This window comes from Aulonocara stuartgranti (assembly GCF_965226115.1).
Source record: "Aulonocara stuartgranti genome assembly, chromosome: 3".
NCBI lineage: Eukaryota > Metazoa > Chordata > Actinopteri > Cichliformes > Cichlidae > Aulonocara > Aulonocara stuartgranti.
Genome location: NC_138941.1, coordinates 72,593,361 through 72,608,995, shown reverse-complemented (window position 1 = coordinate 72,608,995; position 15,635 = coordinate 72,593,361). Strand labels below are relative to the sequence as shown.

At 39.8% G+C, this 15,635-nt stretch overlaps 1 protein-coding gene across 1 annotated transcript; it reads right to left on the bottom strand.

Moving 5' to 3' along the window:
* Positions 1-1,646: 1,646 nt before the first annotated feature.
* LOC309703583 (nuclear factor 7, ovary-like) lies at positions 1,647-10,936 on the bottom strand. The gene is made up of 5 exons (XM_082528498.1): positions 10,474-10,936; positions 10,168-10,356; positions 9,594-9,725; positions 9,440-9,492; positions 1,647-3,485 (listed from the first exon to the last, which is right to left on the bottom strand). Exons 4-5 carry the CDS (start codon positions 9,473-9,475, stop codon positions 2,325-2,327), a joined length of 1,197 nt encoding a protein of 398 aa, XP_082384624.1. The 5' UTR covers positions 9,476-9,492; positions 9,594-9,725; positions 10,168-10,356; positions 10,474-10,936; the 3' UTR covers positions 1,647-2,324.
* Positions 10,937-15,635: the final 4,699 nt, after the last annotated feature.

Sequence of the window (15,635 nt, the reverse complement as noted above, 5' to 3'; positions counted from 1 at the left end):
TTTCATTGTCTTTCATTTTACATTATGTAAATACATATTTTTATTAAAAAATTATTTACAATTAAACAAAAAGAAAAACACTTTTTTAAATATACTGTAATCCTTATATGCAGTGTTGGGAAGGTTACTTTTAAAACATATTCCAATACAGATTACAGATTACATGCCCCAAAATGTATTTTGTAACGTATTCTGAATACTTTGGATTACTTAGTATATTATCATGCTTTTTACAACTACATCTACGTGAATATACTATTGCTGTGTGATTTATTACTGTTACTGAAGGTCCGCGGCTGCGAACCGTAGTAAAGGGACGTCTGGCTAATACGTCGGGTTTGTGTCGGGCTCATAGCCAAAAACTACCTTTACTTTGTTGTGTGGGTTAACTTTGCTAGTGAGAGACAGAGAGAGGCGTTGAAAGGCTGCTCCAACGGAACTTATTGTTTCGGAGGAAAACACGAACACGGTGTACAGTCGAGTCTTAATAGCTTACTTACAACTGGGCTAGCTTACTTACAACTGGGCTCGTCAGGCACTCTTCTTAGCTGCAGTGGTTGTTATTATATTTACATGCTTCCAGCTCCCGTTTCTGCTCGATGACAGCTCGTACTTTTCGACTATCCTTTTTCTCCCTCCCTCGCTCACAGACAGATAACATGTATGGCACTCTATTCTGCCTGCAGCACCGACTACACTGCCCATGAGGCTACATTCTTTAGGGCTATGCCTGTAGCATTCTGCCTATTAGCTTAGAACAACAACAACAAAAAGGCGCTCTCACCCAGGAAACACACAGTCGCACAGAGAGAGAGCGGCACCCTGTAATCATGGCAACCGTAACACCACAATATGAAACAGGAAAATAATCGAGTAATCCATTTATTTCAACAAAGTAACTCTATTCTAAATACAACCTTTTTAAATGGTAACTGTAACGGAATACAGTTACTCAGATTTTGTATTTTAAATACGTAATGGCGGCACATGTTTTCCATTACCTTTTTTTTTTAAAACCACAAGAGAAATAAACTGAATATTTATATTTTGATTAAAAAGCCTTTTTCTTTCACATTATAAAACAATAAATATAAAGTTTAATTGAATCCTGATTGTCTACTACTTATCCTTGCTATATATTTTATTAACCCTTTAAGACCTACCATAGAACCAAGTCCACCAGAGCTTATATTATATTTTCACATGCTGTGGAGCCATTTTTTGGAGCATTTCAAGTTGCTATACATCAATACAACCATTATAGCCCAAATTTTAATAATATGTCTGCATTAAGTGCATAGTAATTACATAAATTGCAAGAAAGTGCAATAAACTACAAAAAAATTGAAAATCGTTTTTGTTTTTTTAACATATATTTCTAGTTAGAGAAATTTAAGAGGCTTATCCCTCAAAACTGTAAATACAAAAAAGTTCCACAAACTAGTTTCCCACCAAAGGAAACTTATTTTGAGTGTTTTCATAGTTTTATTTTTGAGATACACCAATTTTCATATACTACAGGAAAAACGAAAAAATATATTATAGTGCAAATTTGCAAAATAACAGCATATGCATCAAAATAAACTATTTCCAGCAGTGCAATATGAGTCCTAAGCATCCCAGAAACGACACAGAAAGTCATGAAGTTAAAACATAACTTTTAAAAACACAAGTATAAGCTCATGAGGCCACGATGGTAAAAAAAAAAAAACTACATTTCCGTAAAATGACGTCACTTACAGTTTCGGGCAGGTCATGCGGTCATGTGATAGTTCGCGCTGATGGACGTAGGAAGTGTTACAAACAGCTGATCGGATCGGCAAAGCGTGTTTCTGGAATATTATGTTTTTGTTGCTACAAGCACTTTTTATGCAGTTTTTGCAAAGCTATATGTGGAAGGAAACTGACCTAGGACAAGCTGATGGCATAAGATATAAGTACAATTCCTCCGGTTTCATATGCAAAAAAAATTATTGCGCTAGCTCACGTGGTTGCAGTGCTACCGGGATATAAAAATAGTTACGCAAAATGGAGCGTGTCCGCTCCTACCGGTTCTAAAGGGTTAATATCATTTAATGTGGCAGGAGTTCCATTCATTAGCATGATATATTATAACCAGTTATAATTTTTTCATCTGACGTTTGTATTCACTCTGAGTAACAACTCAAGCTGATTTTTAACCCTGTGCTGAGTTTTCACTTTTTAAATCATTCTTAAATACATTCAAATGTGAACCTTCTGTTAGACTGGGTGTATTATTACATCTGGACCCAATGTACATTTCACTGACAGGAAACGACATTAGAAATATAATCATCCCTAACTCATCTGCTCCATGACACTGACACTTTTAACGGCAACACTTTCACTTCTTCACGAGTGCGAATATATGGAAACATTTTCTCAGTGAAAGTGTTTCTGAAGGTGTGTATGTGTGTGTTAGTATTAGGATCAGAGAACGACAGCTTTCCTCTGTTCCAGTTCAGATTCACTCTGATCCTCTGGAGCTTCTTCTCTACTGAGAGAGCAGTGAGAGCAGCTGATGGTGACCATGCTGAGTATTTACCTTCAAATAACTCTATTCTCCATAATTCAGACCATAACTCTTTCTTCCTCCCCATAGACTTTGTCAACACACCTAGGTCCCAATATGTACTGTTTCCAACTTCAACATCCCAGCTGTGAGTCCCTGAGTTAAAGCCCTCAGAGCCCAGGACAGAGTAAAACCAATGAATCCTCTCTGGATTATCAGGAAGCTGCTGCCTCTCTCCTCCTCTCACACTGGTCAGATCTTCAGACAGGATGAGGTTTGGATCAGCAGTGTTTGGGTCCAGAATGACAGGACTGTAGGAGACCATGTACTTCATGTTGTTCCAGATGTTGAAGGTCAGGTTGCCCAGGTGTTTGGCCTGGTCTATCAGAGCTCCTGAGGGCAGCTGTGGATCATCCAGCAGGGGGCAGCGCTGGACTCTTTCCACTGCAGCCTTGTAGTTGTGCAGGAATGAGACGTCTTCAGCTCTCAGCTCCTCCTCTGTGGCTCTGACTGTGTCTGAAAGAGCTGCTATCTCTCTGCTCAGAGCCTCCATCTTCTCCTTCATCATCCCACTCTTCTGCTCCTCTTCCTCCCTCAGTGCAGCCAGCCTGGCCTCCTCTTCCTCTGCTAGAAACTGGTAAAGCTTCTTAAACTGCTCCTTAATCTGCCTCTCTGTGTGTCGGGCCTGGACCTTAATGTGTTCTGCTGTTTGATCAAACTTCACTTTAGCTTCTTCACAAACATTTAACTTCTCCTTTAAGGGCTCCAGAGTTTCCTGAAGTTCCTTCTTGTGTTGTTGTGCAGCTTCATTGATGGGTGTGAATCTGTGCTTGGTGTGTTGTGCTAAAACACAGCAAACGAGACATAGAGTCTGCTGATGGTCCAGACAGAAGATTTTGAGCTCCTCAGAGTGCAGACTGCAGAGAGTCCCTGAAGTTTTCTGATCTCTCTCCTGTAAGAACATAGTAATGTACATTCTTAATTTTTGCTAATTTTTTTGTAGAATCATTTTTAATTGTTTGCTAAATTGTTTTGTTCAGACACATTGCAGGGTCTACCTTTTATTATAAGGTAGACCCTGCAATAAAACAACAGAGAAAAAAAACAACAGTCATAGACCCCTTATGAGCAAGCGCTTTGGCAAAAGTGGGAAGTTAAAAATCTATTTTAACAGGAAGAAACCTCCAGCAGAACCAGGCTCAGGGAAGGGTGTTTATATGATGTGACTGATTGGTCTGAGGGGAGGGTTAAGACAGGGTTAAAGGCATGCTGTGTAAGACACCCAGAGAATAATCACAAGTAATAATTCAATACTCAGTATTCAAGTGTATAAACACATAGTGAACGCACCCTGGGCCATTTGACTACAGTAAATCACCTAATACAAGGGGGCTAGGTTTCACAATGGGTTCACCCAAAACTTTGGCTGATTGTGACCCCACCTTTTTTCACCCTTGGCTTGTGTGATCAGGTAGAAGATCAATAGGGGGTTTGTGACCCTCTTGGGAGAACACTACGATAGGGCTAAAAATCCAGGACTCTCTACCAGTCGCTCTTAGAAGTGAAGAAGCTTATCAAATGAGAGGTGAAGCGTCAACTTTTGAGGATTTACTTACCTGGATGACTGAGCATGCATTAATACGTAAATCTAAGTGTGCAGGTGCCTTTTTGTCACTGGTGGATCTAGAGGACGGAGCATGCGGCTTGGTACATCCCCTGGAGAAGACGTATTTGACACTGCCACGGATGACCAAGTAGATTTATCCTCAGTGCACCCCAACTAGCAGACCCTTTTGTTACTTGCTTGATGATGTTGCTAGTGATGGGATTTCCGTCTCTTTTTGAGAAACGGCTCTTCAAACCCCCTCACTAAAAAGAGCCTCTTTCGGCTCCCAACCGGCTCTTCAGGTTGTTTTGTTGTTTTAATTAATTTATTATTAACAATAATACAAAATTATGCAAAAAAAAGAATTACTAATGTAAAAAAGGTGGTTTTATTTATATTTGTTTATATATAAATATATACGGTGGCCCCTAGAGACAAAACACGTACAAACTCCAAAACACATTTCTAGCGTTAACTGAAAACAGAGCTACCTAGATCACTTAAATTACACAATTGAAAGCACATGTGTATTGTTTGTGTATTAATACACAAGCACTCATATATAGTCAAATAATTTTAAAAAATGTTCATTTACCTGTTACTACCACACACCAAATCCGGTCGTTGGTACTTGCTGGCTTGTGTAGCCACTAAGTAACAAAAGCTCAACACTGCGCCCAGCATCCTGGAGCAGTTCTGTTGTCTTTTGTACGTGTTTTGAGTTTTTATGTGCTTCGGAGTTTGTACGTGTTTTTACGTGTTTTGGAGTTTGTACATGTTTTTACGTGTTTTGGAGTTTGTACGTGTTTTGGAGTTTGTACATGTTTTTACGTGTTTTGGAGTTTGTACGTGTTTTGGAGTTTGTACATGTTTTTACGTGTTTTGGAGTTTGTACATGCTTCAGAGTTCGTACGTGATTTGAAGTTTGTACGTGCTTTGTCTCTAGGGGCCACCGTAAATATACTTTTATTTATTCACTCCACATAAAATGTAATAAATAAATCATAAAATACAAAAACCAACTATTCACATTTCAACTTTTAACTATTTAAATTTTCAGCTGTTTCCTTTTAAACAAATTTAAAGTGAAACAACACGAAACGCTGCAAACCACAACACAATTAAATATAAATTAAAATATGAAAACAAAAAGAAGATGCATATTCTCTGTCATATGGGCCTGCATGAATAAACTTTCTGAATCCTTTATCATCTGCAACTGAAAATACACTCAACAAAAATATAAACGCAACACCTTTGTTACTGCTCCCATTCCCCATGGGATGGACGTAGAGATCTAAAATTCATTCCAGATACACAATATAACCATCCCTCCCAAACAGTGGTCATAAATCAGTCCAAATGTGTGGTAGTCGGCACATCTGCTATATTGAGATAATCCATCCCACCTCACAGGTGTGCCACATCAGGATGCTGATCTGACATCATGAGTAGTGCACAGGTGTACCTCAGACTGCCCACAACAAAAGGCCACCCTGGAATGTGCAGTTTTGTCTCACAGCAAAATGCCACAGATGCCACAAGCAATGAGGGAGCGTGCAATTGGCATGCTGACAGCAGGAATGTCAACCAGATCTGTCGCCCGTGCATTGAATGTTCATTTCTCAACCATAAGCCGTCTCCACAGGCGTTTCAGAGAATATGGCAGCACATCCAACCGGCCTCACAACCGCAGACCCCGTGTAACCACACCAGCCCAGGACCTCCACATCCAGCAGGTTCACCTCCAAGATCGTCTGAAACCAGCCACCCAGACAGCTGCTGGAACAATTGGTTTGCACAACCAAACAATTTCTGCACAAACTGTCAGAAACCGTCTCAGGGACGCTCAACTGCATGCCCGTCGTCCTCATCGGGGTCTTGACCTGACTCCAGCTCGTCGCCGTAACAGACTTGTGTGGGCAAATGCTAACATTCGATGGCGTCTGACACGTTGGAGAGGTGTGCGCTTCACGGATGAATCATGGTTCACATTGTTCAGGGCAGATGGCAGCTGAGAATGTCCCAGTTCTTGCATGGCCAGCATACTCACCGGACATGTCACCCATTGAGCATGTTCGGGATGTGCTTGACCGGCGTATATGACAGCGTGTACCAGTTCCCACGAATATCCAACAACCTCGCACAGCCATTGAAGTGGAGTGGACCAACATTCCACAGGCCACAATTGACAATCTGATAGACTCCATGCGACGATGTGTTGCACTGCATGAGGCAAATGGTGGTCACACCAGATACTGACCGGTTCTGGGACCCCAGACCCCCAATAGCGCAAAAAACTGCACATTCCAGGGTGGCCTTTTGTTGTGGGCAGTCTGAGGTACACCTGTGCACTACTCATGATGTCAGATCATCATCCTGATGTGGCACACCTGTGAGGTGGGATGGATTATCTCAATATAGCAGATGTGCCCACTACCACACATTTGGACTGATTTGTGACCACTGTTTGGGAGGGATGGTTATATTGTGTATTTGGAATGAATTTTAGGTCTCTACGTCCATCCCATGGGGAATGGGAGCAGTAACAAAGGTGTTGCGTTTATATTTTTGTTGAGTGTAGTTGTGGATGATTACTATCCGGTTGTTCAGTCTGACGTCACTAGCCGTGTCTGGGTCTAAACTCCGCTGCAGGTCCATATATCAAACGATCACTATGGCATTACTGAGAGCTGAAAAACTGTCTAAAGACTTTCATCTTTAATAAAATGATCAGCATTCTGCTCTACCAGGTGTAACAATTGAGTTTAACATCCAGGCATCCATGAAAACGGAATTTATGACATTTAACGGAGTTAGAAGTTAGCAGGGAGTTAGCTCGCTAGCTTCTATCTAAATACAATATAGCATGTCCTGACTGCGGGGTTTTGGAAACAAATTAAAATGTACAGCTCTGCTATCACTTGCAGCATAAATGAAGACAGAAAACTAAACAGCAGTGACGTTTGTAGGGTTACTGAAGTTGGGCTAGCTGGTATATAATGATGTGCTACGTGACCGCTAGCGACACAGCTATGTTAGCATAATATAAACAAGCTAACTTTTTTTCCACTCGATAAAAGTTAACGTGAGTGTTCTCGGTGGTCAGGAACAAATGTAATCGCAAGGCAGGATGCTGTAAAAGGACCAAACTTCAGCCAGGAGAACAACTGAGATAATCCATCCACAATACGAGGTTAGTCATTCATATACTGCTGCATGGGCTGGGCTGTAGTTACATCCTAAGGTTTTAAAAACTGAGCTTAAATAAATGATTATTTAATAAAAGCCGAGGGAGGTCAACAGGGATCACTGACTGTTTTAGGAGCTTTTTGAGATCAAATAGAAGAAAATACATAACATTAAACAAGTTAACAACACAAAAGCCATATTAAACGCAGACTACTTTAGACCCGGAAGTAGGATTCGTTGTGTCATCACTGAACAACCGGATACCTTTCTAATGTGATGTTGTTGTCCCTGGCTCTCTTTCTCTCTCTCTCCCTCTGGCTCTCTTCCTGTGTTACTGAGAGTGTAACTACCGCCCCTCCCCCCTCTGCCCAGCACAAAGCACAGGCTGCCAAATGTTACCATTGTATTAGTTATATAAACCTTGTTAAAACATTCCTTCCGCCTTCAATCTGGGTTACTGCTCTTAGGTTCCTTTCAAGTTTCTTGCCTCCGGGCCCCTCTGACAGTAATACTCCGTACATGATGGGAATCCCCCAGCAGCCTACACCTATTGCACCATAACTAATGGACGATTTAGGGCATTTAATCTCTCATCAAAGTTTCTTGGTGTGCAGTCCCAGATTTTAAGCCCTTTGGGATTTTCCCCAAAGGGATACTCCCACACTCCGCTACTGATTCTCTACATAATCACATGAGTCAATGTGTTAAAACAGGTGTAGGTCACAATCAGCCAAGGTTTTGGGTGAATCCATTGTGAAAGCTAGCCCCACCCTATCATGTGATACTTTAGTCAAATGGCCAAGGATGTGAATGGCATTAAGGTGTCTGGGAAGGGATCTCAAAACTGGATTATAGATGGCAGACAGCTGAATGCTGGAATCATTTTGGACAGAGAAGACAGATGGTTTAAAAGACTAGTGAAAGAAGCCTTCTATGTCCACTGTTAATGACCATGTTTGAACAGAGGCGGTGGTCTATGACACCGACTGTCTGTTGTGTAGCTGTTTTCAAATACATTGATATTTATTTATTCTTTTTCTTCAACTCTCTAGTAATTACTTCTTCCAAACCATCAATATGTATTTTAGACCCCGTTCCAACAAGACTGGTCAAAGAAGTCCCACCATTAATTAATTTCAATTTAAAATATTAAAATTTAAATAGTTTAAATATTATCAATCTATCTCTATTAATAGGTGACATGCATGGCTAACCTGCCATTTACGGGTAGTTCAAGATCATGCTAAAGAACCTCAGTAAAGGTTGCCAGCAGTAATCAGAATTCAAGGTTCCATTAATCATGACAAGTTATCCAGGTCCCGAAACACTTCTCTTCTCTTGGCTGTCACACTTTCTCCCTCTTCCTTATCTTTCCTGCTTAGCTTCTCATGTCTTGTATAGTCTTGCTTATTCTCTAACCCTTAGAGACTCTCCCAGACTTGTTCGCTAAAAGACAAAAGAAGAATTATCCTGATTGTCCTGTGGAGGCATTCCCTGCCGGATACTCTATGGTCGGTTGTGTCGTGTGTCTGGCAACACTCGATGGAGGACATTGAACGATGAGACCTGGTGACCAGTGACAGACATTAGACCTACTTTAAAATTGGATGCAGTTTGTTCGCACTAACCAAAACAACTCCCATCTTCGTCTCATGCGCCCCCCCCCCCCCGGCACCAGCTGGATGCTCAAGGTAAAAGCTGACGGGAATGACAAAATTCTCCCCTAGATAATCAGACTATTTGTTGTGACTCTCTCTCTCCTCATTCAAGGCCACCCACGTCGACCGAAGATTGTTGACTTTTGCCTAACCGGGTGAAGGGAGTCACTTACTTTATAAAATACCTTTTAAAATAGGACCAGGCAGGTTTGAATAGCTTTTTTTTTTAAAAAAAAACCTTAATAAATGCATTGATTAAAAAACTGCAATGTGCATTTTCTCAAGTTAATTTTATCTAATATTAAAATATGAGTAGTTCTTTAAAGCCAGGTTTACAAGTGGCTCATTTATGTACTAACTTTTCTCTTTCCACTATCCCTTCAGACAGTCTTTATAGAAGCTGTAGCTACATAAAAGAACAATGGGAATACTGAAGATCTCCTGACTTACCTGACAGCAGAGATCCTCCTCTGATCTGGAAGCCATTGAGTCTGTGAGTGAAGCTGAAAACAGCAGACAGGAAGTACAGTCAGTCCTGGCTCCCCTCCCTCCTCTACCACCTTCACTGAAACTTCCTTTGAGTCATGTTTTTGCTCAAACTCACATTCAGTGTGTGGAGCGTCAGCAGCTTGAAGCAGCAGTGTTGGAGTTTTACACTTTTCTCTCCTGTAGCTGGACTCACTCAGAGGAAGCTGCTAGTTTGGTCTGAGCTCAGTCTGATCGTCTGTGCGTCTCTCTTTAATGAGGACGAAAAACAGGGTAGAGACTCATTCAACTACACCCACGTGTGTGTTTCATTCCAGAGCGTAGCTGTTTGTCTTCTTAAGACAGGTCAAAACATGTAAACTTTTAAGAAGCTAAGAAGACAGAGTGCCCTTCAGTGGTGTAGTGTATATTCCACAGCAGCCACAGGCACAACTATGAGTTTGTTCTATTGGGATCTGTCACGCATTAACACACAAAGGTGGACTCTCTTTGTATCTCAAGCTGTCGTTCAGCCTTTAGGACCCTTGATGATTTTCTTTTTTGCTAATTTAATCAAAAATATTTAATCATGATGCTGTGAATCCTTTTAATAACAGAACAAAGTTTAAAACAGGCAAACCTTTTCTTTTCTCTAAGATATTTTTGTTTCCCCACCTTTTTTTGTCTCTATGCACCAGCTGATGATCACTTACTTGTTCCTTATGCTTTAATGAAGCCACTACTAACCAGAGTGGTGGATCTTCACTGGATCGTTGAACTGCTAACAGTTAGCGTAACATGGCGCTGATGCTTGTTGTCTTGTTACCGTCATGATCCGGGTGAGTTTCGGTGTTTTCCACAGAGTCAGCAGTTCCACCTCTGGGAGGGGCCATTCATTTCATCTGTTGACATATAACACCAACACTCTCCACTCCTCTTCAACAGAGTCTCAGCTAACCAAAGTTAATGTAGGCCACAATAGTATTTGTGAACCGCTTAAGTGAATTGCATTGTCTTACCTTGTGATACTCATTTATAATAACTCTCCTGATGCAAACCTTCCCCAGAAAAGCTTCATTCAGAGGCAGGACTTCTAGACAGTTTTCTCAGCCATGGCTTTGCTCGCCCTATGCACCTGCCTGCCTCCCTGCCTCAGCTTCTGGAGTTCTGGATTCCTCCCCACTCACTCGGACAATTCTCCCCTCCATGCTACTCCTCCACCTGCAGCAAGTAAGCATCAAAGGAACACTCTACACCACAGTCAGCCAGCATTTTCCTGGAACAATACCTGAACTTATGTTATTTCCATATCAGGGAATCCCCATGAACCAGCCATCCAGTATGTCTACACCCTTTTTGGCCACAAAGTCATAGAAGTGTCATTTTCACTGTCCAAGTTTCTCTGATTGCTTTCATAGCTCAGGTTGCATATGTACTTCACAGTTTTGCATTATTCATAGTTTATGTTCATTCCCACAGTTCATGGTTTACTTGTCTTGTACATTCACTTGTTTCTCTAAATAAATTTGGTTACTAAACGTTTACCAGTGCCTCCGTCTGAATCCTACATTTGAGTCCTTTTTCTCTGAGTCAGCCATAGGCCTGACAACTGCCTCTAGAAGCTGTCTCATTTTTATGTGTCTGTGTGTGTGTGTGTGGGTGCAGGCATCTGTCTGGACTCGTTTTTGTTCTGCACTACAGTACTGATTAAGAGCAGAAGAAAGAGACGGATGGTGAGTGAAGCGGGAGGGGGGTCACTGAGTTAGTAACTAAGTTACAATATTATGAAAGTAAACATTTACTAGGGAAAGTAACAATTGCATTACTTTATAAAAAAGTTTAACCCTCTGGGGTCCAGGGTATAATTGGCCGTTTTCTGACTACATTGACCTCTACATTTCAGGTTTAAAAGCTGTTTATCTTGTCTTGTTTGGTATCATTCTTTTCAGCACAACCTCACATCTAGTTTTATAGTTATTTTTTTCATTTTAATATACTCTATTAACACAACTGATTAATCCATCTATGTTCAGACAAAATTTCACAAACATGTTTAACGAATCATTTCCAAAAGTTCAAATGCAAATATAAATTGTACATTTAAAAAAATCTACAAGTTTAAAACTTGTGGTTTACAAAACTTTTGCAAAGTTATATGCAACTATTTACCTAAAAAACTTTTTTTTTTAAGAACCATTCCAAACTATTTACAGAACGATCAGGTGTTCTTCATCAAATAAGATCCCACAAAAATTATTTGTGCCTGATACCTGCAGACCTGACATCAGGTGTATCGCTCCTCCTGTTTTCTGGCTTTGGTGGCTTCTTAGCAGCACCTGTGACATTCAACAGTTTCCTCACAGAGATTGCCATAGTATCTTGATGCTATGCCATCTTAAATCGGTCATGTGATTGGTTTACCCTAACTACTTTATTCTTCCTCAGCCAATGAGCAGCACTGCCTGCGTAGCTCCCGGTATGCTGAAGACAGGTTCAGCTGTCTATGTGTTGAAAAATAGTAACGCGTCTGCACTTGTTAGTAATGGCATGGCAACAATAGAAATAGTAATTTGTTAGATTACTAGTCACTGAAAAAAGTAACGCCGTTAGCAACACCATTATTCCCATCACTGGTGTTGGGTGTCACAAAATAACAGATTACACAAAGTACATTACTTTTTTCAGCGTTGCTTTAATGTAACATGTGATTGTACTAAATTCAGTAGTTAGTTACAATTACGTCGAAACAAAGGTTCTTGTTTTTATTCGACAAAAGGACAAGAGCACAACTCTGAAGTGTAAAATGCATAGAGGACAGGTGTTCTCCAGACAGATCATATGTTAGAATTTTATTTCTATTTTAGCAGAAACCCAAGACTTTCAATGGTCAGCTGGTGTTTAGAACAGAGTTGAATAAATAACCAAAATTAACCCCCCAGAAATCTGATCATTTCTGCAGTAGTCATCAGGATGAATATGCTGGTCCAGATATGTCTGCTCCAAGTGAAAACACACTTCAGTTTAGAAAAAGTGTTACAATACGTATATTACAATTTAACATCGAGAATAATGGTGGCTGAAAGAGTCTTTCTTACTGACAGCAGTGAGACATCATAGTTAAATAAAACGGTCCAGTTATGAAGATTAACTTCAGTCTCAGCCAAAAGGATTTACTCAGGAACAAGTAAAAGACTGAATGAAAGAAAAATAAAAACAAGTTAGAAATCATCTAGGTGAATTATGTCATGTTTCACTTCCACTGAGTGGTGAAGCCCAGAGGGGGTTTCTCACCGGGTCATGTCAAGCTCAGACATGTGCAAAAATGTCAGAGCACTTTTGTAAATACTGTCAATGTCTTACATAATTATGTTTTTATTGCAATTTAATAATTTCAATTTTAAGTGAATATTAATGTATTAATTGCTTAATAAATTATAACAAAATCATAAGAATATTATTATTATTGGTCCATGCAAAGCCTCACACTTTGAAGATCAAAGTTGATGGTGACAATAAATAAGATACTTAAGCTAGTGAACATGATGAAACACTACAGCTATGACAACTCTATAATTTTGAACATCTTTAACATTTTCTTCAAGCATGTTAACAATTTTGAAAAGTTGCTGCCATACTGCAGTTTACTGCCATCTTATGGCCACAGTACATTATTGATAGGGCTGGGTATCGTCACTGATTTCTAGAATCGATTCAATTCCAATTCACAAGGTCCCGAATCGATTCGATCCACGATTCGATTTAATTAGATTCGATTCGATTTAAATCTGGGAAATTTTGACAGTCAGAAATATTATGATTCAGATCAGTACATTTACATATTTTTGTATCAATAAAAAGGAAACTGACACACGCAAGACTTTATCACAGGTGTGAGCGTCACAGCAGATGCCTTTGTATCAAAGTAGCTGAGGATAAAACAGAAAAACATGAAGGTGATTTTCCTGGCCTGGGATTTTATAAAAATATTCTGCAGTACATCAAAAACGAAAGAAAACCATTAATCAACATATGAACATTACCTCTGAAGTTACAGCGGTTTTATTAGAGACACGGCTAAGCGTTTTGCATTTTGACTAATTTTAAAAAGTTTAAATTTGTTCAGTATTGAACAGCAGAAATGAGGTTTTCTTTTCGGAAGAATGTAAAAGGGAAAAAAACAGCGGCCGACAGCGCTGTAAACAACAGTAGACTTGTGCGTAACAAGCAAGCGAATAATGAAGAAAGGGAAACTGTTCTTAAAGTACACAGAGAGAGAGAGAGCTGTGCATCGCGGTGGAAGCAAAACAGTAAAAGTCAGAGTGAATTCATGACGATGTTTATGTGAAGCGTTTGGATCTTCTTTTGCTGCTGGTTCGGTCAATATTGTTTGGAGAGAGATCAAACTAACAGCTTTAGAATCGGCTCATAAAGGGCGTGAACACAAAGCGCGGACCCGCCGACAGATCAGAATCAGCGAGCTGTCAGCTTTCAGCCCCGACTGTGAGAAAGGCGACATCTAACTGATTCTGATCCGCGGGTCACGCTGTGTGTTTAAGTCTATGTGCAGAATCCCTGTACCTGCTCTCATTTACTGTTTGGTGGTTCTTGAAATTTTGTGAGATGTCACCAGAGATTCTGGCATTTCGGGCAAAATAAATTTATATTAAAAAATCGATTCAGGATTTTAATGAATCGATTTTACGTTATCCAAGCCAGAATCGATTTTAATCGATGAATCGATTATAAAAACCCACCCCTAATTATTGATGTTGCTCTGCAGAGTGTGTACCCTGGACACCCCCTGCTTTTTAAAATAAGATAGCATTAACACTTTGAGTGTAGTTACAGTTAACAGTGAATATAAATGCTAAAACTGAATATATTGCATAGTGTTACCCCCCTCCACCATTTTCTTGTTTTCAGTAGCAAGCGATGCTTATGATTGTGCCAAAGCACATTTTGAACAACACCATGGGAATTTCGGATTTCACACAGGTTGTTACACTCTGAAAATGGAATGAAGGTGAGTGTTACTAACCCTCTGTGGTCCACGGATATCCTGCACCTCCAAATCACATGCCGAATTTAAGCTGACATAGCAACAAGCTGCAGCCAGGCTGAGTATCTATTTCAGCCCGTGTTGAAAGTTCGGACTTCAAAGAATACACCGATCTTTAACTTTTAATTACAGGCCAGTAGATCCAGAGTTATGATAAAAATCTAATTATATATAAGCCATGCTTTTTTCTAAATACTGTCGTCACAGTGTTTTTGTGTGTGTTTTTTATAGCGTTTTCTAAAGACAGCGCAAAAACAGTAAAGAAAGAAAAAAAGCCACCTCTTTCCTATCGGTGGAAAAATGTACCATGTCGACCAATTTAAAAAAAAAAAAAAAGTCAACACGTGAGATTTGGTTGTTTTAAAAGAGCCGAAAGTTTTGGGGGTGACGGCAACGACTGCGAGATGAGAGTGAGAGAGAGAGAGTTTTTAGATGTGGGTGATTTGTGACGTTTAGCATGGAGAGTGTAGTTAGTCTGTTGTGTAGTTGTTGTTTTGTGTGTCAGTGAGGGCACAAATGAATGTTGTCACCAGGTGGAAAACCAGCGGAGTGATACACCACCTGTTGTCATGCCTGCAGGTTTATCCCTGTGCTGTTCTCCTCTGTCTGACAATTTTTTTTTACTGGCACACATCATTTGTGGGGCGTCTTATTGTGACACCTGATTGTTCTCTCATTTTAGTTTTAGTAATATTTTAAATGGTTGTAGAAAATGAAAAAAAAAAACGGCAGGTGTATTGGCTGCATTTTTAGACAAATAGTTGTATATGTTTACAACATGTACAATTTATATTTGCATTTCAAGTTATAAAAATACTTTACTCAACATGTCTGTGGGGGGTTTTTTTACAGTAAAAAAAACTACTACTACTAGGATTTTAAGTTTTATGTGTGTGTCAATGAAAAAACAACTAAATTCAGACACGTGAGGTTGAGCTGAAAAAAATGATACCAAACAAGGCAAGGGGAAAAAATAAAATGAAACAACCTGAGGATGAAATACAAACGTTAACTCAAAAGGAGTCAAAAATGACCGGTTATATTTTGGAGGGTTAATCCAACAAATCACGAAAGATTAGGTTTAAATTTGTGTTCATGTCAGTGCAGATTTCTGACATTTCG

Coding starts and splice junctions, on each gene's coding strand:
- LOC309703583 (XM_082528498.1), bottom strand. CDS start 9,475: ATGGCTTCCAGATCAGAGGAGGATCTCTGCTGTCAG. Junction 3,486..9,439: donor AGGAGGATCTCTGCTGTCAG/GTAAGTCAGGAG, acceptor ATGTTCTTACAG/GAGAGAGATCAGAAAACTTC.